The sequence below is a fragment of the Chiloscyllium punctatum genome, chromosome 7 (assembly GCF_047496795.1).
Source record: "Chiloscyllium punctatum isolate Juve2018m chromosome 7, sChiPun1.3, whole genome shotgun sequence".
NCBI lineage: Eukaryota > Metazoa > Chordata > Chondrichthyes > Orectolobiformes > Hemiscylliidae > Chiloscyllium > Chiloscyllium punctatum.
The window spans coordinates 91,055,558-91,081,581 of NC_092745.1; the positions used below are offsets into that span (position 1 = coordinate 91,055,558).

At 39.5% G+C, this 26,024-nt stretch overlaps 1 protein-coding gene across 2 annotated transcripts in view; it reads right to left on the reverse strand.

Annotated features, from left to right (window-relative positions):
* nrd1a (nardilysin a (N-arginine dibasic convertase)) overlaps nucleotides 1-23,988 on the reverse strand; it is a 120,830-nt gene extending 96,842 nt beyond the window's left edge. Inside the window, exons 1-4 of one of the 2 annotated variants that reach the window (XM_072574286.1) lie at nucleotides 23,439-23,988; nucleotides 15,246-15,528; nucleotides 5,185-5,266; nucleotides 3,097-3,250 (exon numbers count right to left, since the gene is read on the reverse strand). In XM_072574286.1, coding sequence (XP_072430387.1) covers nucleotides 3,097-3,250; nucleotides 5,185-5,266; nucleotides 15,246-15,528; nucleotides 23,439-23,626 — 707 coding nt within the window. In that variant the 5' untranslated portion in view covers nucleotides 23,627-23,988. The remainder of the gene's footprint in view (nucleotides 1-3,096; nucleotides 3,251-5,184; nucleotides 5,267-15,245; nucleotides 15,529-23,438) is intronic. The other variant, XM_072574287.1, reaches the window with a different exon arrangement.
* Nucleotides 23,989-26,024: the final 2,036 nt, after the last annotated feature.

Genomic DNA, 26,024 nt, shown 5'->3' on the forward strand with positions numbered 1-26,024 from the left:
GAATATAAAAATAGAGAAGCCTTGCTAAAGCTAGAAATCACATGATACCAGGTTATAATCCAACAGGTTTATTTGAAAACATAAGCTTTTCCTTCAGGAGTGAGGCTCCGAATGCTTGTGTTTTCAAATAAACATGTTGGACTATAACCTGGTGTAGTGAGATTTTTGACCTAGTCCAACACCAGTACCTCCACATCATTGCTAAAGCTTTACATGGTACTAATACTGGAGTACTGTGAACAGTTTTGGTCCCATTATTGAAGGAAGTACGTACAATTAAATTGGAGGCAGACCAAAGAAGATTCACTACTGATTACGGATTTGGAGGAGGAGTATGAAGCTCAAGTTGAATTTAGGCCTGTCATCAATGGAATTTAGATGAATGAAAGGTGACCTTATTAAAGTATGCAAGATTCTTTGAGGGTTTCACAGGTAAATGTGAAGAGGTTACTTCTCACTGTGGAAGCATCTAAGAACAGAAAGCATATTCTCAGAGTAAGATGTCATCCTGTAGAGATGAGAAGGAATTTCTTCTCTGAGAGGGCAGTCAATCTGTGAAATTCTTTACTGCAGAACACTGTAAAGACTGGGCTGCATATTCAAGACAGAGATAGAAAAATCTTTTAATAGGGTAAGGGAATAAAGTGTAATGGGGGAAAAGACAGGAAAGTGGAATTAAGGATTATCAGAGCAGCGATGATCTCACTAACTGGTAGAGTTAACTTGATGGACTTCTGCTCCTCATCTAGTAGCACCAGCACTACAAGACCACTCCTGAGCTCAGACACTATAAAGGCAAGATTTCACAGAATTACAGACATTTCAATATACAAGACTATTCATCCTAATGTTAAAGCTTTTCCAAACTCTACTCTCCAGGATATGTCTTTTTCAAGTTTAACTATTTAAAATGATGTGTTAGATTCTGCCTCAATCATCACAAGTAGTACCCAATGGTATCAATGAACTTTCCTCTTTTCCCCTCATTTAACATTCTTTATTTGTCTACCCACAGTCAGAACTGCATGTTTTGCTTAACTCTTTCTTCAAATCCTCTCCTCTCTCAATACTACTACCAGTCATCATCCCGCCATTGCATCTCTTGGTGCTTTGGGAAATACGTATATAATAGAAAAACTTGTTGGAACTTGCAACTCACATGCTTCATCATCTAGTTTTTCCACACATTTTAAAGAATGATCCAAAAAGTGCAAGCCCATCATTGGATATTTAAATTGATCGAAAACAAATTTCAGGCAGCTACTTCAATCCACCTAAGAGCAATGGGAGCTAATATGGCAGTTGTGGCACAAAGGAAGTGCTGAATCCAGAATGATATACATGTCCATTTTACACCTAATGTCTTCCGAATATGTCCAAAAGATTAATGTTAAATGAGACATTCAAAGATAAATGTGAGGTGGTGCAGTTTGGTAAAGCTAAGGGCAGGACTTAGACACTTAATTGTAGGGCCCTGAGGGATGTTGCCAATCAAAGAGACCTTGGGGTGCAGGATCATAGTTCCTTGAAAGTGAAATTGCAGGTAGAGAGGGTAGAGAAGGCGGCATTGGACACACTTGCCTTAATTGGTCAGTGCACTAAGTATAGGAGTTGGGATGTCTTGTTGTGACTGTACAGGACATAGGTTACCTGCTTTTGGAATACTGCATTCAGTTCTGGTCTCCCAGCTATAAGAAAGATGTTGTGAAACTTGAAATGGTTCTGGAAAGATTTACAAAGGTGTTGTCGGGGCTAGAAGATTTGAGGTTTATAAAATTATGGGGGACATGGATACGTTTAAAAGAAGAAGAGGTCAGTTGCCCAGTGTAGGGGAGTCTAAAACTAGAGGAGACAGGTTTAAGGTGAGAAGGGAAAGATATAAAAGGGATCTACGGGTAACTTCCTCATGCAGAAGGTGGCGCATGTATGAAATGACCTGCCAGAGGAAGTGGGGAGGCTGGCGCAATCACAACATTTAAAAGAATGAGTACATGAACAGGAATGCGTTTAGAAGGATATGGGCCAAATGTGACTACATTAATTTAGGATATCTGGTCATCGTTGATGAGTTGGACCAAAGTGCCTGTTTCTCTGTACAAATCTATGATTCTACAGATATTAAGATTTTAGGTTAGGCCCAATATGTAAACTGATATCCAGTACAGATGAAACTGGATTCACAAGGCAAATGAAATCTAGCACTGCTAGATATATATTGTTACACATAAGTCACAAAATCTAAGTCAAAGCAAACAATGAGTGGAATTAAATTACCACAGGGAAGTTTAAGGAGAAATCTGTGAATCAGCAGATATTGAGCTTTGACTGAACAACTCATTAAAAAACAAATAAAAAAAGGTACATGAACGTAGGTATATGGGAAGATATTGTTACATCCAATTAGTCATACAGTCCACATATACTTTTGATTAACACGCTACAAAAAAAAGTACTACATCAGAAAATATTGAACAGTATTAAACCAAAGCCAGGTGAATACGATGAGTTGAGGAAACTTAGAAACATAGTTATTGGCATCTCTCTTTTAGCAATTAAATACTCTCAGTAGAAATAAAACAAACAAGATTATGTCAAATGCTGAGAAACAATGATCCATATCTAACTTCGGCCTTACTATTATCAATTTCCCAGAAACAAAAGTATATAAAAACTAAATAAATTACCACAATAAATTGAACTCTCAGTACATTTTCCCTGAAAGCTTGGCTAGCTTATCTCCAACATACTGTCAAATACGTATTCAGAAAGTCATAGCTCCTAAGATCTAATGTCTACATATTTTTTGAACAATAAAACAATTCAAATAAAAACATACATGAATGAACATTAGCTGGTTCACAGTCAGAACTGTTGCAACTCTTGTAGACATCTTTGGTTAATATCTTAGGGTGAACAAAAATTGAATTCCAAACAAATATTCTTGCCCTCTTTGACTAGTGGCTTTTTGTCTTTACTTAATGCTATCTGCATGAGCCAGGAAGTGTCGAAAGCCACTTTTTGGGGTTAAATTAAAAACATAATCATTAATGACAGCATTGCAGGCCAAAAGCGCGGAGGTTACAAATACATGCTTACCTATCAAGGGCCTCTTTAAAATATTTTCTCTGGATGTCAAACTGAAATACCGTGTGCTCACAATCAGTAGACGCATTGTCACTACCACCATGCCTTTTCAGAAAAGCATCAAATCCATTTTCATCAGGATATCTTTCACTTCCCATGAAAACCACTACAACAAGAAATCAAATGCATACAGAAAATCAAGTTCTGAGATCAGAAAATGTCCATTATTAATAGCAATGTGATTAACTCCTGATAAAAATCAGTATTCTTTCTAGGAAAAAATCAATTTGATTGAAAGATTCAATTAAATTGTCAGGTTAAAATTGCACTTTAATTGTATAACCTCTCTGCAATTATAGCAGACTTCTATGAAACACCAGTAATTACATATTAGTTGGGCAGAATAATTTGGTCTGCACTTAAAGTTCCATATAACAGACGACACAAAAATAAGTAGAAAGGAAGTATTGAGTACGATACAGAGTCTACAGAGGGACATGTACAGGTTGAGTAAGCAAAAACTTGGAAGATGGAATATTTTGTGAAAATATGAGATCATGAACTTTAGCAGGATGAACAGAAGAGCTGAATATTATTTAAATAGAGAAAAGCTGGAAAAAATCAACAGCATAGCATGATTTTGGGAGTCCAGCACATGAATCACAAAAGACTAGCATCCTAATTCAGCAGGTAATAGGGAAGGCAAATGGAATATTAGTCTTTATTTCCAAACAGATTGGAGTATAAAAATATGAAGGTCTTATTGAAACTATACAAGTCTATAAATATCAATCTGTTCCAATCATCAAACATCCATCTTTTCTAATGCTATTTTCCAGCATTTGCCAGACCGCACCAGGAATACTGCAAACAGGTTTGGTCCCCTAATTGAAAGAAACATAAATTTGCATTGGAAGCAGTCCAGAGAAGGCTCACTCGATTGATTCTGGATTTGAATGGATTTGCTTATGAGAAGAGGTTAAGTATGATGTAGAGTATAGAAGAATTTGAGGAGACCACACTGAAACATGTAACATTCTTAGGGGGGTTGATGGGTTAGACATGCAGAGGTTGTTTTCCCTCGGCTCCGACCAGAGGGCATAAGCTCCATGTAAGGAGCAACCCATTTAAGATTGGGCTAAGAAGGAATCTTTTTTCTCAGAGGGTGATGAATCTGTGGAACTCTTTACCATAGAAGTTTGTCAAGACTGGGTATTTAAGTACATTTAAGAATGAGACAGACAGAATTCTAACCATTAAAGGAATCAAGCATTATACGAATAAAGCAGGAATTTAGAGTTGAGACTTATCAGATTACAATGATCTCAAAGAATGGCGAGGCAGTCTTGACGAAAGACCTATCCCTGCTCTTCCATCTTATGGTCCAACCTCTACATTTATAACTTTAAATTTAGATTGTTGCTTTGTTGCTCAGTCTTTAAGTGATATGTTAAAAGGAAATGTGGTACATCAGCAACCACAACTATTGAAAGTCATCAGAAAAATCACATACTACGCTAACAAAAACAGACTTTCACCTGTAATATTACTCCTAACTTACAAGCCAGTTTCTACAATATAGCTTACGTAATAAAATACTCTGGTGTGTTTCAATCATCAAAAATTAGTGGTTAGTTGTGGAACTAAAATCAAAACAGGTAGATTGAGGAAGTACAAGTGGGCTTCACTCCAAAGGCAACTTAAATTCTAAATGCTTTTACGAGAAGGTAGGAAAGATGTGCTTGTGAACAATGTACATGTAATTTTCAAATTTAATGAAAAATCCTTAGATGGAAACTCTAAATTCAAGCAAATTTCTTAAGTTACATTTATTTTAATTTCTTGGACATATCCTAAGATTGCTACAGATTGAAACATGTCTGAAAAATAATTTGTGCATAACTAATCTAAAGTCAGCTTATCAATGCAAATATTACACTAGAAACACCACATTACATAGAACTTACCAGTTTAATATAAACTGTATCCTACCCAAAGTCCTACATCAGAATTAACCATAATAGCATTACCACATTAATATAATGTGATGATACTTAGCCCAAAATATATTAATGTTTGATTATAAACAAATTAACTCACTGTGTTCCAAAAAATGTGCCAGTCCTGGAAGATCATCAGGATCGCTAAAACTCCCAATTCCAACACAAAGAGCAGCTGCTGACTACAAAAATGAATGCCATTAGAAAATCATTGGTTGGTACAAAAAAGCATTTTTCCATTTTCTTCAGAATACAGCAGATAATTTCCTCCTAGGCATGTTACTGGAAAACAGTTTAGCCAAGCAACAAGACTTTGCGATCTTGCCGGATAATTCGAAATTCAGATAATCGAATGCCAGATAATCGAGGTTCCTCTGTACTCCAATTCCTTGAAATAAGGGCCAACATTCCATTAGCCTTCCTGATTAACTGCTGCATGTGTGCTAGCTTATTGCATTTTGAGCACCTAAGTCTCAATATGTCACAGTTTTCTGCAATTTCACTCCATTCAAATAACACAGATTCCTGTGGAATCCCACTGGTCACAGATCATTAACTTGAAATATAATCCATTATCCCCACACACTGTTTTCTACCCATTTGCCAATTCTCTATTCAAGCCAATATACAACCACCAACACCATAACTTTAGTCTTATGGCTGAATCCTTTACAAGGTACTTAGTCTAACACTTTCCAGAAGTCTGGGGTGGGTCTTTTACTCTGAGGTCATTTATTACACCTGCCTCATTACCCATCATTAGATCCAAGAGAGACTGTTCCCTGGTTGGCTCCATGGCATATTGCTCTAGAAATCTAGAAACCTGATACACTCTATGAACTTGTCGTCATAACTACCTTTTCCATCTAGATTAACCTAATCAACATGAAGATTATACCTGTAGTTACTGCTCTATACTTCTGTTCCTATTTTGTTGATCTCTACTCTTACCTCCAGTGTGACCACTGTTTAAGGATTTATACACTACTCCTCCCAACATCATCTTTCTTTTGCTTTTTTAAAAAAAAACCTTTGCCCAAATGGACTCTACATCATCCAAGCCTAGCTCATCTCTCAGAACTGTCTTAATTTCGTACCTTACTTACCCCAATTTTCCTTCCCTCCTGTCTTGCAAAAAGGTCAAAAATCACTAAATGTTAAGTTCCCAGGGTTGATCTCTTTATAACTATGCCTGTGTAATGGCAATGAGATTATATCCATTTATGTCTATTGTGCCAGCAGTTCTCTTACTTTATTTTGAACACTTCGTAAACTAAGATAAAAAGCCTCTAGGGTAGTGTTTTTGCCATTTTTTAAACACCCTAACTTTTCTTTGTATTGTGGCACTAATCGCCCCTTACCCCTAATTACCCCTTCTACTCTTGTTGCATTTTACTGTTCTTTCTTTTATGACTGTTTTTGTTTCTCTTTCCCTGCAGGGAGCAGTCGGAAGGAGGAACAGCAGCAGCACAGAATGAGTTTAAAACTCATTGAGCTCAGAGAGCGCAGCCTAGTCTGTGAGGAGCAGTTGGAAGGAGGTACAGCAATAGCAGCAGTACTGAGTGAGTATAAAACTCACTGAGCTCGGGGAGCACAGACTAGTCTATGGGGAACAGTTGGAAGAAGGAACAGCAGCAGCACAGAGTGAATCTAAAACTCGCTGAGCTCAGGGAGCATGGCCTCGTCTGGAGGAAGCAGTCAGAGAAGCAGAACAGCATGGAGTGAGCATAAAACTCACTGAGCTCAGGGAGCATAACATAGTATGCAGGGAACAGTCAGAGAAGCAGCAGCACAGGGTGGGTATAAAACTCACTGAGCACGGGGAGCACGGCCTGATCTGCAGGGAGTGGTTGGAGAAGTAGCAGCATGGTATGAGGAAAAACTCAGGGCTCACGGTTAACTGTGAAAAATACTGGAGTGACGCCACAAGGAAGCTGTGACCTGATTGGCTGGTATGAAATTTGCACCAAGTTTAAAAAAACGCAGAGAAGTATTAAGAAATTAATTCACTCGTAAGTTTATATAGATTAATAAAGTAACTAAGTAGAGATGGCTGGGCAGGTAATATTGTATAGGTGTATGATGTGGGAGCTGACAGTTCCCATTGCAAGCTGCAGTGACTACATTTGCAGCAAGTGTTGGCTGCTGAAGGAACTCCAGTTCAAAACTGATGATCAGAAATTTGAGCTTAAAACATTGCAGCATGTCCAGAAGGGGGAGAGGTACCTGGATGCTTTTGTTTCAGGAGACGGTCTCACCTAGTAGATTAAGTACTTTAAAATTCAGTCAGTGATCAGGGCATAAGTGCAAGTGAGGCAGGTAGGGAGATCCTCAACTCGTGACCTTGAGCAACAGATATGAGGTACTTGCTCCCTGTGTGGATAAGGAAAAGGGTTGCAGGCAGGATGAGCTAACTAATCAAAGCACCATGGCAAAGGAAGCCATTCAAGAGGTGGGAGCAAAAAGACAAGTAGTACTTAGAGGGCATTCTATAATTACGGGGATAGAGAGTATCCTGTGTAAGCAGGATTGAGAGTCCCGCATGGTGTGTTGCCTGCCCAGTGCAGGACAACTCTGACCAGCTTGAAAGGATATTGGAGGAGGGCGAAGATCCAGTTGTTGTGATCCACATTGGGACAAACAACATAGGCAAGGCTAGGAAGGGAATTACCTGTTCAGGCTTATGCCCGAAACGTCGATTCTCCTGCTCCTTGGATGCTGCCTGACCTGCTGCGCTTTTCCAGCAATACATTTTGCAGCTCTGATCTTCAGCATCTGCAGTCCTCAATTTCTCCTGTTTGGGGATTATCAAGCACTAGGAATTAAATTTAGGGACAGTTCCTCAAAGGTTATAATCTCCAGATTACTACCAGAGGCACGTGCAAATTGGTTTAGGAGTAAGAAAATTAGGGAAGTAAACACGTGGCTAAGGGAGTGGTATGAGAAAGAGGGGTTCCATTTCATGGGGCAGTGGCAACAGTTTTGGAACAGAAGGGATCTGTACCAAAGGGACAGTCTCTACCTGAACCAGTGTTCTAGCGAAAATGATAAATATAGTGGTAACTAGGGCTTTAAACTAGTGAGTTGGGTGGGGGGGTGGGAGGAATGATTGGAAGTATGATGGTAAGTAAAAAGGAAAGCTGCAGGTTAGCATGAGTGCAGGAGTGTTTAACTATATGACAAACTATAAAAGAAGTAAAAAGGAAGCTTAACTCAGAAATTATTATTATTATTGGAGATGTTGGAATTCATAAAGAGGATACAAAAACTAGCATAAGGGCACTTTACCAGAACGTTCACAGAATTCGTAACAAGGTAGACGAGTTAATGCACAAATCATCACAAATGAATAGGATGTAGTAGCCACTGCAGAGACACAGTTGCACGATAGTCACAAATGGGAGTTAAACATCCACATATATCAGATTATTCAGAAGGACAGACAGAGAGGTAAGGGAGATGGTGTAGCTCTGATTTTAAAGGAAGACATCAGGGTGGTGTTAAGAGATGATATGGCTTTTATGGACAATAAGGTTAAAACGAATAGAATTATGGTCGCTGACCCCAAAGTGCTCCCCCACTGACACTTCAGTCATCTGCCCTGCCTTATTTCCCAAGAGTAGGTCTAGTTTTGCAACTTCTCCAGTAGGTACATCCACATACTGAATCAGAAAATTGTCTTGTACACACTTAACAAATTCCTCTCCATCTAAACCTTTAACATTATGGCAGTCCCAGTCTATGTTTGGAAAGTTAAAATCCCCTACCATAACTACCCTATTATTCTTACAAATAGCTGAGATCTCCTTACAAGTTTGTTTCTCAATTTCCCTCTGACTATTGGGGAGTCTGTAATACAATCCCAATAACATGATCATCCCTTACTTATTTCTCATTTCCACCCAAATAACTTCCCTGGATGTATTTCCGGGAATATCTTCCCTCAGTACAGATGTAATGCTATCCCTTATCAAAAATGCAACTCTGCCTCCTCTCTTGCCTCCCTTTCTATCCTTCCTGTAGCATTTGTATCCTGGAACATTAAGCTGCCAGTCCTGCCTATCCCTGAGCCATGTTTCTGTAATTGCTATGATATCCCAGTCCCATGTTCCTAACCATGCACTGAGTTCATCTGCCTTCCCTGTTAGGCCCCTTGCATTGAAATAAATGCAGTTTAATTTATTAGTCCTACCTTGTCCCTGCCTGCCCTGACTGTTTGACTCACTTCTGTTCTCAGCTGTACCCGTCTTAGATCGATCTCTTTCCTCACTATCACCCTGGGTCCCACTCCACCCCCACCTTACTAGTCTAAATCCTCCCAAGCAGTTCTAACAAATTTCCCTGCCAGTATATTAGTCCCCTTCCAATTTAGTGCAATCCGTCCTTCTTGTATAGGTCACCACTACCCCAAAAGAGATTCCAATCATCCAAAAATGTGAATCCTTCTCCCATACACCAGCTCCTCACCCATGCATTCATCTGCTCTATCCTCCTATTCCTGCCCTCACTAGCTCGTAGCACTGGGAGTAATCCAGATATTACTACCCTTGAGGACCTCCTTTTTAAATTTGTGCCTAACTCTTTGTAATCTCCCTTCAGAATCTCAACCATTTCCCTTCATATGTCGTTGGTTCCAATGTGGAGAATGACCTCCTCCTGCTGGCCCCTCTCCCCCATGCGAACATTCTACACCCTCTCTGAGACATCCTTGATCCTGGCACCAGGGAAACAACATACCATCCTGCTTTTTCTCTGCTGGCCACAGAAACGTCTGTCTGTACCTCTGACTACAGAATCCCCTGACACAATTGATCTCTTGGAAGCCAATGTACCCCTCGTTGCATTAGAGCCAGTCTCAATACCAGAAACTTGGCTTTTCGTGCTACGTTCCCTTGAGAATCCATCATTCCCTACATTTTCTAAAACAGCATACCTGTTTGAAATGGGTATATCCACAAAACACTCCTGCCCTAGCTGCCTACCTCTCTTACCCTTCCTCGAGTTAATCCATCTATGTGACTGTATCTGAGACTTTCCCCCTTTCTTATATCTGCCATCCATCACATACTGTTGCTGTTGCAAATTCCTCATCATTTCTGTCTCTCCAACCGATCCACTCGATCTGATAAGATTCACATCCAACAGCATTTATGGCAGATATAATCCGCAGTAACCCTTAAACTCTCTTTAAACTCCCACATCTGACAAGAAGCACATATCACTACAATGGCCATGTTTGCTCCTTCACAATCTACAAACCCAGAAATAACACTGCCCCAAGCTAAATTAATAGTTAAGGCTTATATTTTAAGTTTAATCAAGAGACATAGCTCCAAAAACATATAATCAAGAAAGAATCCACTCTACTCACTACTGCAGCCTTTCTCTTGGACAGACTTAAAACAACAATTAACTTATCTGATTCTGTGCTATGAACTTCGCCCAACAGTTCCTCTAAGATTAGTTGGGCGGCACAGTGGTTAGCACTGCTGCCTCACAGTGCCAGACACCCGGGTTCAATTCCCACCTCAGGCAACTTATTGTGTGGAGTTTGCACATTCTCCTAGTGTCTGCGTGGGTTTCATCTGGGTGCTCCAGTTTCCTCCCACAGTCCCAAAACGTGCAGGTTAGGTGAATTGGCCATGCTAAATTGCCTATAGTGTTAGGTGCAGGGGTAAATGTAGGGGAATGGGTCTGGGTGGGTGCGCTTCAGCAGGTTGGTGTGGACTTGTTGGGCCAAAGGGCCTGTTTCCACACTGCAAGTAATCTAATCTTAAAAAAAGGTTGAATCCACTTGGGTGGAAATTAGAAATTCTAAGAAGAAAGTCACCGATAGGTGTCATCTGTAGGTCACCAAATAACAATATCACATTGGCGTAGGCAATAAACAAAGAATTAACTAATGCCTGTAAAAATGGTACTGCAATTATCATGGGACATTTTAATCTACATGTTGATTGGTCAAACAGATTGGTCAGGGTAGCCTTGAGAAGGAGTTCTACAAGGGAGCAGGCTATCCTAGATCTGGTCCAGTGTAAAGAGACAGGAACAATTAATGATCTCATAGTGATCTCTTGGAAGGAGTAATCAGAGTATGGTTGAATTTAGAATACAGATGGAAAGTGCAAAGATAAAATCCAAAACCAGGGTCCTATGCTTAAACAAAGTGAAACTACAATAGGATGAGGGAGGAGCTGGCTAAAGGAGACTGGAAAACAAAGACTTTATGGTGGGACAGTCAACGAACAGTGGAGGACTTTTGAAGCAATTTTTCCATGTGCTCAGCAAAAGTATATATACCAGTGAAAAGAAAGGACTGTAGAAAAAGGGGTAATCTGCCATGGGTATCTAAGGAAATAAGGGAGGCAATGAAATTGAAAGAGAAGACATACGAAGTGGCCAAGATCAGTGGGAATCTAAAAGATTGGGAAAGTTTTAAAGGTCAGCAGAATGCCACAAAAAGAGCTATAAAGAAAAGTAAGATAGATTATGCAAAAAAAATCTAGCTCAGAATATAAAGTCAGATAGCAAACATTTCTCTAAATATATAAAACAAAAAAAAAGGATCAAAGTAAACATTGGTCCTTTCGAGAATGAGAAAGGGGATTCAGTAATGGGATATGAGGAAATGGCCGAGGCATTGAATAGATATTTTGGGTCAGTCTTCACAGTGGAGGGCACAAATAAGATGCCATAATTTGACAAATAGACAAAGGTAGGTGAGGACCTGGAAATAATCATTATCACAAAAGAGATAGCGTTGGGCAAGCTAATGAAGTTAACAGTAGACCAGTCTGATCCTGAGGGTGCTAAAAGAGATGGCAGGAGAAATTGCAAATGCACTTGTGATAATTTTCCAAAATTCACTGGACTCTGGGGCAGTTCCAGCAGATTAGAAAACAGCAAATGTGACACCATTGTAAAAAGGAAGGTAGATACAAGATGGGGAATTATAGATCATTAGCTTAGCTTCTGTAGTGGGGAAAATGCTTGAGTTTATTATCAAGGAAGAACCAGCAAGACATCCGGATAGAAATTGTCCTGATGGACAGATGCAGCATAGGTTCATGAAGGGCAGGTCATGCTTAACTAATCTTTTGCAATTCTATGGAGGCATTATGAACACGGTAGACAACGGGGACACAGTAGACGTGGTGTATCTGGATTTCCAAAAAGCATTCGACAAGGTGCTGCACAAAAGGCTGCATAAGATAAAGATGGAAGGTGTTACAGGCAATGTATTAGCATGGATAGAGGATTGGTTAACCAAAAGGAAGCAAAGAGTGGGAATAAGTGAGTGCTATTCTGGTTGGCAATCATTGACTAGTGGTGTGCCTCAGGGATCAGTATTGGGACTACAATTATTCACAATTTATACAGATGATTTGGTGTTGGGGACCACGTGTAGTGTGTCAAAGTTGGCGGATGACACCAAGATGAGTGGTAGAGCAAAGTGTGCAGAGGACTTGAAACTTTGCAAAGGGACATAGGTAGTTTAAGTGAATGAGCAAAGGTCTGGCAGATGGAGTACAATGGCAATAAATGTGAAGTCATCCATTTTGGTAGGAATAACAGTCAAAAGAACTTACTCGAATGGTAAGAAATTGCAGCACGCTGTGGTGCAGAGGGACCTAGGTGTCCTTCAGCATGAATCACAGAAGGTTGGTCTGTAGGTACTTCATTGTTAAAGGGATTGAGTTTAAAATTACTTCAGAAAGGATGTACTGGCATCAGAAGGGGTGCAGAGGAAGTTCATTCGGTTGATTCCAGTATTGAGGAGGTTATCTTATGAGGAGAGACAGAGTAGACAGGGATTATATTAATTGGAATTAAGAAGTATGAGAGGGGATCTTATAGAAACATATAAGATTATGAAGGGCATAGATAAGATAGAAGTAGAGAGGACGTTTCGACTTGCAATTGAAACTAGGACACGAAGGCATAGTCTCAAAATTAGGAGCAGATTTAGGACCGAATTGAGAAGGAACACCTTCATACTGAGGATTGTGAATCTCTGGAATTCGCTGCCTGTGAAGTGGTTGAGGCTTCCTCAGTAAATGTTTTTAAAGGTAAGATAGATACATTTTTTGAAGAGTAAAGGAATTAAGGGTTATGGTGAGAGGATGTGTAAGTGCAGCTGAGGCCACAAAGAGATCAGCCTTGATGTTACTGAATAGCGGAGCAGGCTCGAAGGTCCAGATGGCCACTCCTGCTCCTAGTTCTAATGTTCCCTCTCATCCTGCTTAGGTTCCCATGCCCCGGCTACTCTAGTTTACATCTGTTCAAGCACACTAGCAAATACTAGCAGAACTGTAGGCCATTTGTATGATACGCTTCAGCAAATCATCAAGGTTTCTTTAATAACACTACCAAAACCAGAAAGTTTGATTAAGTCTAAAGAGAAGCCTTAAGCCTTGAGGAAACATCAGCACCTCCAAGTCACACCCAGCATCCTGATTTCAAAACAAATTGCAAGTGCTTCAATCTTTGGATCGAAGTCTTGTAACTCCCTATCTAACTTTAGGAGTATCTCCATTATAAGAGCCTGTAGCAGTTCAAAATGAAAATTCATCACCACTTTCTCAATGAACAAATTTGGCAATTGCAATAAAGATGACCTTGCCAGCAGTGTCCTTTTTCCAAGAATGAATAATAAAAGACAAGAGCAACCCAACATACAGGTTCAGCCAGGTCTATTTAAAAATGGTTTAGCCATTTATCACTAATATACATTCAAGTATATGGGTAGAGAACAAAACATGGAAATTAGCAGAGATGGCCTTATATTTGATTAACACAATAGGAATAGTGAGAACATACGAGATGATATGTCAAGATGGCGGCAGTGAATACGGATTCTGGACCCAACATGGAGGGACAAATTAAGGGTGATAGAAGGTCAATGAATTCAAAGGAAAGAAAGTATGGTGAATTCAGGTGGAGTTTAAAAAGATGGGAAGCTGCTTGACACAGAGACTAAGGGAATTGTGGTAAGAAAAGTTTTAATAGTATTGGAGACAGCAGAAGAAAAATTAGGATTTTTAAATAGTCAAGTGGACAGGAACAAGGTGAAATGCAAAAATGGAGAAAGTATCAAAACATTGTGGAGAAGATCAAAAGGTCAATTGGTAATAAAAGCGACATTTCCATTGTAACTTTCTAGGCAACGCAGATGTTCAAAGTTATAGTTAGACAGGAACACTTCATTCAGTGTCATCATAGGTTTGCATCAGAGCCATAATGGCAAAAAAAACCATCCACAATGAGTTTGTGGATGTCAAGTGTCGTGTCATAGCAGACATACTGAATGGAGACATGATAGATATCAGCTGGCAAAGGTTAACTGTCCACCTCGGATAGATTTACATTACAGGTTCACAGAGGGTGTAAAATAGTTTTCATTTTGCACCAATACTAATCTTGTGAAGAGTTAATGCACACCTCAGGCACATGCTGACACTGGAGTAGAGGGGAGTGCAGCTCTTCCCCTAAGAGTCTTAATCCACGTTGCTTCAATGACGGATCAGATTACAATTAAATGAGAACTGTTCTAGTGTAAAAATGCACTCTTACTTACAAATGGAAACAAACAAAATAAGATCACCAACATCAATTTAAACAGAATGTAAAGGTCGAGTCACCATAGTCTTACCAGACCATAGGGCTGCTCTCTCAGAGAGGGATGACTGATGATGGTTTAACCTGAAGGTCACCACACCTCAGGCAAGGGGAGAGGTTGCAAAGGAGAATCCTTCATGGTAATCTCAGCCGGTGTGGGAATGGAACCCACGCTTTAAGTATCACTCTGTGTTGCAAACCACCTGTCCAGCCAACTGAGATAACCGACTCCTAAACAGGGAGTATATTCTAAAGAATTCATAGATAACCCTAAACGTTCCAGTTGAAATATTCATACACACTTTAACTTCTCGGAGATACTCATTAACTTCTCGGCGATGTTTTGAGTTTTATAACTGCAAGTGCATATATTTCAACTGAGTTCTTCTCATGGCATCAAAATTCTCACCAACACTTCTTGCTGCCCATTAGATTGTAGCTGTACTATTGCTACTCTTCATGGTCACTTATGTGATTTTTTTAAAAATTAAAAAATTACAGAAAAGATTCATTGATTTCGTTCCACGCAAAATAAATGTTTACCTGCTTTTCGGAATTTTTTTTGCTTCCAGTACACGATCCAGCTAACTCTCCAAATTCATCATCATAATCCTCGAGATGTTCTTCTATAGATTCACCATCTGAGGGACTCTCAGAACTCCCATCATCACTGTCACTTTCCTCTTCTTCAGTCTGCATGACTGAATCAGACATTTCTTCCTCTTCTTCTTCTTCATCTTCTTCCTCATCTTCTTCTTCATCACCTCCTCCAGTAGACATGTCAGAAATTAAAAGCGTGCTTAAACCATTTTCAAGTTTAATATACCTGAAATATAGTTTGAAAGTATACCTTAAACAAATCTTTTTCATATAAAAATCAGTATTTCATACCACAAGAGATAAAAGTGTAAACATTCCTTAAAATGTGGTTTTTGTTCTTAGCCACATTCCATTTCATAATTATACAGCAAATTTTCTTTGAATTCATATGCTGAGATTTTACCCTCATGCATATTCATGACCTTACATCTTTTCATGTTTAAATACTTAATGCTTTTTTGTGCTTTGGTCAGTCTAGTGTTGGTGCTTGCAACCCAAGACTTCAGCCCCACATCACCTCATCCACAGTAGGCCATAGCTTTCTTTAGTAGTTCTATAAATTATATCCACTGTTATAGAACAAAGAACTATGGATGCTGGAGATCTGAAACAAAAACATACAGTGCTGGACAAAGCATCTATACAGAGAGAAGCAGAGTAAATGGTATGAGTCCAGTGACCCTTCATCAGAACTGATCTGCTGAGTTTCTCCAACATTTTCTGTTTTTACATTCACCATTAGTTACACTCCACTTGCTTTTTTTAATTGTATTAATGATTTTGCAAGATAAGTTGCAAGCATCAACAGCAACACCACAACAAGGAAAAAGGGCCTCTGGGATCTAAGAGAACAAGAAAAGCAACTGAGTATCTACTTAACCAGATTGCAGGATTATAAATTAATGGTACAGGGATTGAGACTAAATTGTAAATTAACGGAATTACATTAAATATCAAATCAGGTACAGAAAAAAAAGAGAAACAATTGGATGGGAGAAGAAGACAGACAAAGGTAAATAGAAAATTTACCATTTTAAACTTCATAAAATCTCAAAAAACTAAAACCTTTAAGAATAAAATCTCGGGTTTCTAATAGTTAATTTTCAATTCTAGAGAGGTTGACTGGAATAATTAACAGTGTCACTTCATTAAGAAGAGGACTGAGACTTGAAACTAAAATAAAAGCAAAATACTGCAGATGCTGAAAATCAAGTAAAAAGTTCAATTACTGTCAGTAAGGAAGTAGTATTAGACAAACTAATGGGCTAAAGGCAGGTGAGTCCCCTACCTCAGGAAGGATATTATCAAGCTGGAGAGGGTTCAAAAATGATTTACCAGGATGTTGCCAGGTATGGAAGGTTTGAGTTATAAAGAAATGCTGGATAGGCTGTGACATTTTGGGAGCTTGGGAGGTTGAGAGGTGACCTTGAGAAAGTGTATACTGTATAAGCAGGTAAGGAAAGAGTTAAGTTCTGAGTTTTCTGAAACAAGAGGTTCAGCTGAGCATGACTCAGATCAGATAAGAACTTACAGTTAACAATGGGGTGCTGGAGGCAGGGGTAATGGCTTAACAAGGTGGAAAAGCATTCATTATATAGAGTCATTTAACAGGATGAGGTAGCATTCAGTATGTAACATCAGTTAACAAGGTGAGAAGTATTCATTATGTGAAGTCAGTTATTCATTATGTAACTGCAGATAGCTTAATCTTTACTATTGATACTCACTGATTGTAACAGTCAATTAATATGTATGTCGCCTTATCTGGATGCTCCTCCCTGTAAAATGACTATATAGTTCATTGAGAAACTGCTGTTCCAGAGAAGACCGTGAACTCATATCTCTGTGCACAGGGGTGATCATTCTCTCTCCCTCCAGAGCCCGGAATAAAGATGAAGGAGGTAAAACTATACTGAGTCTTTGAGCGTTTTGCTTTGATGGGGGGGATGAAGTTTATAAGATTGTGAGTGGTATAGATAAAGTTGATGGTAGTTGTCTTTTCCCTAAGATGGGAAATTTCAAGACAAGGGGGCACAATTATAAGGTGAGGGGAGAGAGATTTTAAAAAAGATGGAGGCTTTTTTTTTTACACAGAGGATGGTTCACGTGTGGAATGAACTTCCTGAGTAAGTGGTGGACGTAGAGACAATTACAACGTTTAAAAGACATTTGGGTGGACGCACGAATAGGAACGATTTGGAGGAATATGGGCCAGAAGCAGGCAGGGGGGGGACTAGCTTAGTTTGGGATTATGTTTGGACCGAAGGGTCTATATTCATGCTGTATGATCTACTCTAAGTAGTTATAGATAGTGGATGTGGTCATGAATGCACAGGCTTTAATTTTCCAAAAATCCTTGTATTCTGGAAAAATACCATAGGACTGAAAAACTGCTAATGTGACACCTCTATTCAAAATGAGAGGGGAGCAAAAAAACAGGAAATTATAGGTCAAGTAATTAGAGTAGTATTGTAGAAAAAAAAAAGTGTTGAATCAGTCATGAAAGAAGCAATAGCAACACACTTGGAAAATCATTCTAATCAAGGAGAGTCAGCATGGCCTAATGAAAAAGAAATCATGTCTGACTAATTTATTAGTTTTTTTTAAAAATTCTATTCAGAATGCATACAGGGGACCAGTATATGTGTTGCATTTTGACTTCCAGAAGGCGCTCAACAAGGTACCACATAAAAGTTTAAGTAATCAGTTAAGAGCCCACACTGTGGAAGTATATATTGGCTATAGATAAAGAATTGGCTACTGGGCAGAAAACAGTGAGTGGGGTTCTTTGTCATGTTGGTGACCTTTAATCAGCGTAGTTCCACAGGGATCAGTTCTGGGGCCACAAATGTTTACAATACATATCAATGGTTTGGAGGAAGGAAGCGAATGTATTGTTGCCACATTTGCAAATGACAAAAAAATGTGGAAAGGCAAGTTGCGAATTGGTTGTAAAGAGTTTAGATAGAGATGTTGATAGTTTAAGAAAGTGGGCAAGGAGTTGGCAAATGGAGTATAATGTGGGAAGACACAAAGTTATTCGTTTTGGAATTCAAATCATGATATTTAAACAGTCTAACATCCAAAACTGAAATCAGACAAGTGCTTCAAATAACTTAGGAGCACACAGAGAGAGGGAGAACAGTATCATTTAAATGAATAAAACCTGCAGAAAACTGCAATACAAAGTAACTTGGGGTGCTTATGCATCAAACATAGAAAGCTAGTACACAGGTGTCGCTTATAATCAGCAAGGCTAATGGAATGCTGGCCTTAATTTCAAGAGGTTTACAGTATGAATAGCAAAATCTGACTGCAACTGTACAATGTGTGGTGAGATCACATCTGGAGTAGTGAGGTCAGTTTTGGTCACTTTATTTAAGGAAAGATATTATTTCATTGGAGGCATTTTAGAGAAGGTTTGCTAGGATAATTCCCAGTATGGCCAGACTGTCTTAATTACAAAGCAGACCAGAGGGATCAAATAGCCTACTTTTGTTCCTATTTCTTAAGGTCTAACTCAAAATGTCAACTTTGCTTTGGTCTGTACAGATGATGCCAGGTCTGCTGAGTAGTGTTTTATTTCAAGTTTAGACCAGACAAATGTGACTTAATTTTTTTGCTGCAAGTTTACATTATATCTACTCTGCAGGTACATTCACCATTCACAAGCCAAATGCTTTGAGTGGCATTGCATTCCTGAACCTGGAGGTGTGTTACTGAATGAATGCTGGAATGCAATAATTTAAATCCTCTCAATTTTTAACAAAACCAGAACGTGTCTGGTAGATTAGATTTACACCAACCTGACGTTCTTTTGCAAATAAACTTTCTGCGATTGTTGAGCGTTTTGCTAATCAGGGGACTGAATAGCACAGTTCATACTCACCAATTCAAATCATGATATTTAAACAGTCTAACATCCAAAACTGAAATCAGACAAGTGCTTCAAATAACTTAGGAGCACACAGAGAGAGTGACAAAGTGTCACTTCAATATGCTAGATCATTAACGGTCTAGGTTAAACTATGCATTTCTAAAACGACAGAAACCTAAAATGTTAATTCTGTCAAATTTGTTCAAAAGATCAATCCATCCAACATAAACAAATTTTAAGTCCACAGTCAGAGAATTCTAGGCTGACAAACCGCTTGAGATTTGCTTACAGTTTACAGCAACACTACAAGGATCTTAAATTTGTGGGGTTTTTTTCCATTTTCATCACATTGTATCATTTCTGTGTTACATCTCAAGTCAAAACAAATTTAACAAAAGTTTTGAAGTTTAAGAAAACATGTGATAATGCAGACCTATGACAAGAATTTGGAAAGACAGCAGTATAACAATATTGGTCACATTCCTATACAAAGCTCTGTAAAAGTATGACTCAAGTCAGTGGGGTAATTGCTTTTTAACAATATTGAACAGTTATATGAAGGAGTATCCTACTATAGGAACATTTTAAAACATTCAGTAACAGCATAGATAATATAAATCTATTATATGTGGAAACATTACAAGTGATGGAAATCTAAAATACAGAAAATACTGGATGAAGATAGATAGGATAGTGACGGTGGCATTTGGTATGCTTGCCTTTATTAGTCAGTGCATTGAGTATAGGACTTAGGAGGTCATGCTGCAGCTGTGCAAGACAATGGTTAGGCCACTTTTGGAATAGCATATTCTATTCTGGTCTCCCTGCTATGGGAAGGATGTTGTAAAACTTGAAAGGGTTCAGGAAAGATTTACAAGGGTGTTGCCAGGGTTAGCGGGTTCAAGTTATACAGAGGGGCTGAATAGGCTGGGAGACAAAAAAAAACTGCAGATGCTGGAATCCAAAGTAGACAAACAGGAACTGAAAGAACACAGCAAGCCAAGCAGTTTCGGGAGGTGGAGAATTCATTGTTTCAGATATAACCCTTCTTCAGAAGGGGCTATTTTCCTTGCAGTGTCAGAGCTGAAGGGTGATCTTATAGAAGTTTAAAACTCTTGAGGGGCAAGGATAGGATGAATAGATACAGTAATTTCCCTGGGAGGGGGGAGTCCAAAATTAGAGGACACTGGTTTAAGATGAGAGGGGAAAGATTTAAAAGGGACCTAATGGGCAACTCTTTAACGCAAAGAGTGGTGCGTGTATGAAATGAGCTGCCAAAGGAAGTGCTGGAGGCTGGTACAATTATAACATTTAAAAGACATGGGATAGTTACATGAATAGGAAGGGTTTAGATGGATATAGGCCAGATGCTGACAAATGGGACTAGATTTATCTAGGATATCTGGTCAGCATGGATAAGTTGGACCAAAGGGTCTGTTTCTGTGCTGTACATCTCTATGACTCTATAAATGCTCTATAAACATATCTGTGGAGAGAGGAGACCTAATGTGAACTCCCCAGATGCTACTAGACCTGCACTGATCAACTGCATTCCTTTCAAATAATATTGTGACAAAATAATACATCAGATAAGTATGAAAGGCTTAAGTCTCAAAAATCCAGGTGTATTACACTTACTAAGTGAAAATCAGCACTAACAGTATAAATTTATGTACTCACCTGGAGTAATTGCATTGTAACAATATGGCTACATCAGAAAGCTCTAGGAATCAGATACAATAACAGCATAATTTTCTTTGCTAAATTAATTAGCAGTTCAATTGGATTGTCAATCCTACAGTTGGTTTTACTGGTAGAGTATTAAAATTTTCAACCAAGGTAACATTTTTAAACTGATTTGAACCCTCATTCACTTCTTATCAGCTATTCTGATTATTAGTCGAAAAGTGAATCTTCATCAGTGTGAAGAGCTGATGCTCGAAACGTCAACTCTCCTGCTCCTCGGATGCTGCCTCACCAGCTGTGCTTTTCCAGCACCACACTTTTTGACTTTAATCTCCAGCATCTGCAGTCCTCATTTTCTCCTATTCTGATTATTAGTTCAGTAATATAACCACTACACTGTTGTTCCTATATTCATGGGAGTCTGTGCCCAGGAATAACTTTCTCCAGTACCTTGTTGGCAAGGGGCTCCAAAGACTCGCAATTCTCAGAAGAAATTCCTCTTAATTTTAGACTGAAATTGGTGCCTCAATATTCTGAAACCAAGCTCTCTGGTCCTAGACTCTCCCATGAGGGGAAACATCTTTTCAGTATTTATCTTGTTAAGCATCTTAAGAATCCTATATGTTTCAGTTAGGTCACTTCATTCTACTAAATTGTAATGACTCCCAATCTGTTTAACCTTTGTTCATACGATAATCTCTAATTAAGTAATTTTGATGTGTAAATGTTATACATATGTAAGAAACCAGAAGGGTCCAAAATAACATGATAAATCACCATATAACTTGTTTTGTTTGTGTTGTAGGAAAATCGACATTTCGGGCAAAAGCCCTTCATCAGGAATAGAGGCAGGGTGCCTGCAGAGTGCAGAGATAAATGAGAGGGGGATGGGGTGGGGAGAAAATAGCATAGAGTACAATAGGTGAATGGAGGTGATAACTCAGAGAGGAGGGTGGGGGAAGGTAGCAAAGAGTACAATGGGTGAATGGGGTGGGGATGATGGTGACAAGTCAGAGAGGAGGGTGGAGTGGCTAGGTGAAAAGGAAGATAGGCAGGTAGGACAGGTCATGATGGCAGTGCTGAGCTGGAAGGCTGGAGCTGGGATGAAGTGGAGGAAGGGGAAATGAGGAAACTGGTGAAATCCACATCGATGCCATGGGGTTGAAGTCTTCCAAGGCGGAAGATAAGGCGTTCTTTATCCAGGCATCAGGTGGTGAGGGAGCAGCAGTGGAGGAGGCCCAGGACCTGCATGTCCTCGGCAGAGTGGGAGGGGGGAGTTAAAATGTTGGGCTACAGGGCAGTGGGGTTGATTGGTGCGGGTGTCCCAGAGATGTTCCCTCAAGCGCTCTGCTAGGAGGCGTCCAGTCTCGCCCATGTAGAGGGGACCGCATCGGGAGCAACGGATACAATAAATCTTTACCTAAGAGATAGATATTAATTGAGTGAGGTCTCACTGCTCTACTCAAATTAGTAGCATGGGATAATTTACACCTATTTAAGAATTACAATAGTTTAACATCTAATGAAATAAATGACACCTCAACAACATAGTACTCTTTTCGTACTGGACTATCAGAGCTGCCATCTTCTTGTTTAGATGTCACTGTACTGAAAATTCAGGTTCACTTTTGTGCTCAAATCACGGTAGTTTGGCTTGAACCCATAAACATGTAAGAGAAGTATTACCATTGAGCCAGAATAGGTAATAATGTGGCATAAGACTTTAGATGCTAAGTTCATATGAAACCACTGAGATCTAGGTTTTAATTTAATTCATTTTTTAAAATGTAAGCAATTTTAAGTAATTACTTTATGTAATCCATAATTTAAAAATCAAAAGTGGACAATTGTGGGACATAGTGAATACGCATACAGTAATAAACTATGTAGATGTATAATTCACATCCCATGCATATTACATCCATGACTGTATATCATGAAGAAAGAAACAATATGCTGCAATAAGAACTATTTCTAAGCAAATAGTATCTAGACATTGCTGTTGAAGATATTGATCATGTTAGAAAAACACTACTTTTCAGAATAATTTCTTCTCAAAAGTATATCATTGTATAAATCGCTATCCTGTCTCCAAATAATTTTATAACTGAAACCCCTCAAAACGTTCGACACTGCAATTATCAGCTATCTATTCACCCATCAAAATATTGTTACGAGTGAAAAGTGACCAACTTTCTACCTTGGCTGAAAGATCGGGTCCAATATAGCTACGTTTGCCTCTTCAGCATTCACTACATTTTTTGATTTCTTGAATTTGATACGTTCTTAATACGAGTTTTAAAAAGCTTCCTGAATGTATTCTACTCTTAACAAAGATCAGATCAGCAACTTACTCCCAGATCATCGGGTTTTTTTTGTCAAAATGAGAAAACATTTCCGTGGGAGCAGCTTTCCTGTGAAAGGTGGCAGTCCCATCTCTGGATTACATTGTAGCGTATCCATTCCCAGCACGAATGGATAAGGACACAAGTCGTTCTTCTGGGGTTTTTTTTTAAACTCCAGAAGCTGGAGTAGGTTGTCTACGGGGAGAGTGTTGTTCAGGCTATTTTTACCTGTACTCTTTGGGGTCGTTGGGAGATTTGACAATGCCCGGATCGCCGCGATTCTTCTCGGGATTAAACTCCTCCCCGTGTCCCTGCTCCTGCTCCGAAGTGTCCACTGCTGCTGTCGCCGCCGTACCAGAATCTACATTCTGACCCTTTTCCCTAATCGACGATTTAGACTTGTTCCTCACAGGCATGGCCAGGTACCGCCAAACAGCCCGGGGAGGCGAGAGGCACGACGCGGCCGATCCGGCTAACGCGAGCTGCGGGCACCGGCTGCTGCCGCCGCCACCAGCACCAGCTGAAGGCCTCGACCACCACGCCGCCCAGCCCGTTAACCTTGAAAACGGTTTAAATGCTGCAACAGACCGTTTATAAAACGTAATCAGGCCCGTCGTAATGTGAATAAATAAACAAACAAAGCCCTGCCCGGGTCACCCAGTAAATGAATAGGTCCTGCGGCCTGACCCCTTGGCTATAAAGGTGGTATCTAATTGGAGCACTGAGCCACTTGACACTCGGCCTCGAAAGGAAACCAGCAAACCGTTCGCACCGTTCTACCAACCCGGCTAGTTCCCGTGGGCGGGACCAGGCACTGATAGCTCCGCCCCCCTTCATCCCAATGGGTAGTTTTTGCCCCGAGTCACGTGTTTGTATGGTTCGGCTGCATGTCAATCATCGGTCTCGGGCTATCATGCTTGGTTGCGAAGCTGCTGCTTGGTGACACATTGTTGACACGCCGCCAGAGGAAGCCCCCAGTGGTAGCACGAGCGGAGAGTGCAATCGCTACAACTCCTCCCCTCCGTCCGCCAACACGCACTCGCACTCCATCCAACTTCCTCACATTTTACTTCTCTCACCCGGAACTCTTGTCATTCGCCTCTTACACTGTTCCAGTGACACTCGAATTAGGATGGAAGAACAGCATCTCATCTTTCCATCAGGCACGTGGGAAGTCAATAATCTCAAATTATAAATCTGCCTCTCTTTTTGTTTTTAGATTGCAATTGTTAATGATTTTGCTTCTCTAGTTTACACATATAGATTTTTTAAACCAACGATACAATTGCAAGCTCTCAGTTGCTAAAGGTGCTAAAGAAGTTCAATTTCCTTCTTGAGCCATAAATTGACTTTCACTCTTAACATTATAGATTAATAGAAGTCATAACTCTTGGCATTATTCAATCTGCTTTAATTCTTACGATGTTTAAGTGCTCCTGTATCTATTTTACTCGTATTGTTCAAATGTTGCCTCTTGCGCAAAGGTGACCAAGCAAAGAGATTGGTAAAAGGATGGAGCAAGAAAGAAAGGGGAATTCCAAAATATAAAGTGACAAGTATTTGAATATTCTGAAAGGGGTAAATACCTTAATAGTTGGCACATCTCTTAATTTGTTCAGCAAGCCTTGGCTTTGACTTAGAGTCATACAGCATGGAAACGTACCTTCAATCCAACTTATCCATGCTAACCAGGTTTCCCAAACTAAATTAGTCCCATTTGCCTGTGTTTGGCCCATATCTCTCTAAACCTTTCATGTAGTGTCCCAATCCATAACTCAGCAATTAATATTTTAGCACTCTGGTATTAATCAAAAATACCAGATTAGAACCTTTCAAACATCACTGTTTATTTAAGGTGGGTACCAATTCTACTCAATGCCCAAAGTCATAGGAGTGAATCCCACTATAGAAAGATTGCCATCTGGGTCAACAGAGGCAATGCTGCCATAGATGTCCTGAACTTTAGGATGGATTATACAATTGTAAGTTTAAGTTTTAAGTTGGTTTAAGTTATTTACAGCATGTTGAAAACAGATTTATATTACATATTTGGTGTGATTTATATTTGCTCTCAGGATCTGAGTAATATCAGATTTGATATGTTCTCAGGTTTTGGGCAATTCTAGAAACTCTGTCTTAATGGCTTGAAGGTAAAAGAAAGAGGGTGGTGGTAGAGGGTTGCTTTTCAGACTGGAGGCTTGGAGGAGTGCCACAAGGATCAGTGTGGGTCCACTACCTTTTGTCATTTATATAAATGATTTGGGTATGAACATAGTTAAGTTTGCAGATGACACCAAAATTAGAGGTGTAATTGATAGCAAAGAAGGTTACCTCACAGTACAATGGAATCTTGATCAGATGGCCAATGGGCTGAGGAGTGATAGATGGAGTTTAATTTAGATAAATGCGAGGTGCTGCATTTTGGAAAAGCAAATCAGAGTGGGACTTATACACTTAATGGTAAGGTCTTAAGGAGTGTTACTGAACAAAGAGACCTTTGCCTGCAGGTTCACAGTTCCTTGAAAGTAGGGTCGCAGGTAGATAGGATAGTGAGGAAGGCGTTTGGTATGCTTTTCTTTATTGGTCAGAGTATTGAGTATAGGAGTTGGGAGGTCATGTTGCAACTGTACAGGACATTGGTTAGGCCACTTTCAGAATATTGCATGCAGTACTGGTCTCCTTCCAACCAGAAGGATGTTGTGAAACCTGAAAGGGTTCAGAAAAGATTTACAAAGATGTTGCCAGGTTTGGAAGATTTTAGGTATGGGGAAAGGCTGAATAGGTTGGGGTTGTTTTCCCTGGAGTACGGAGGCT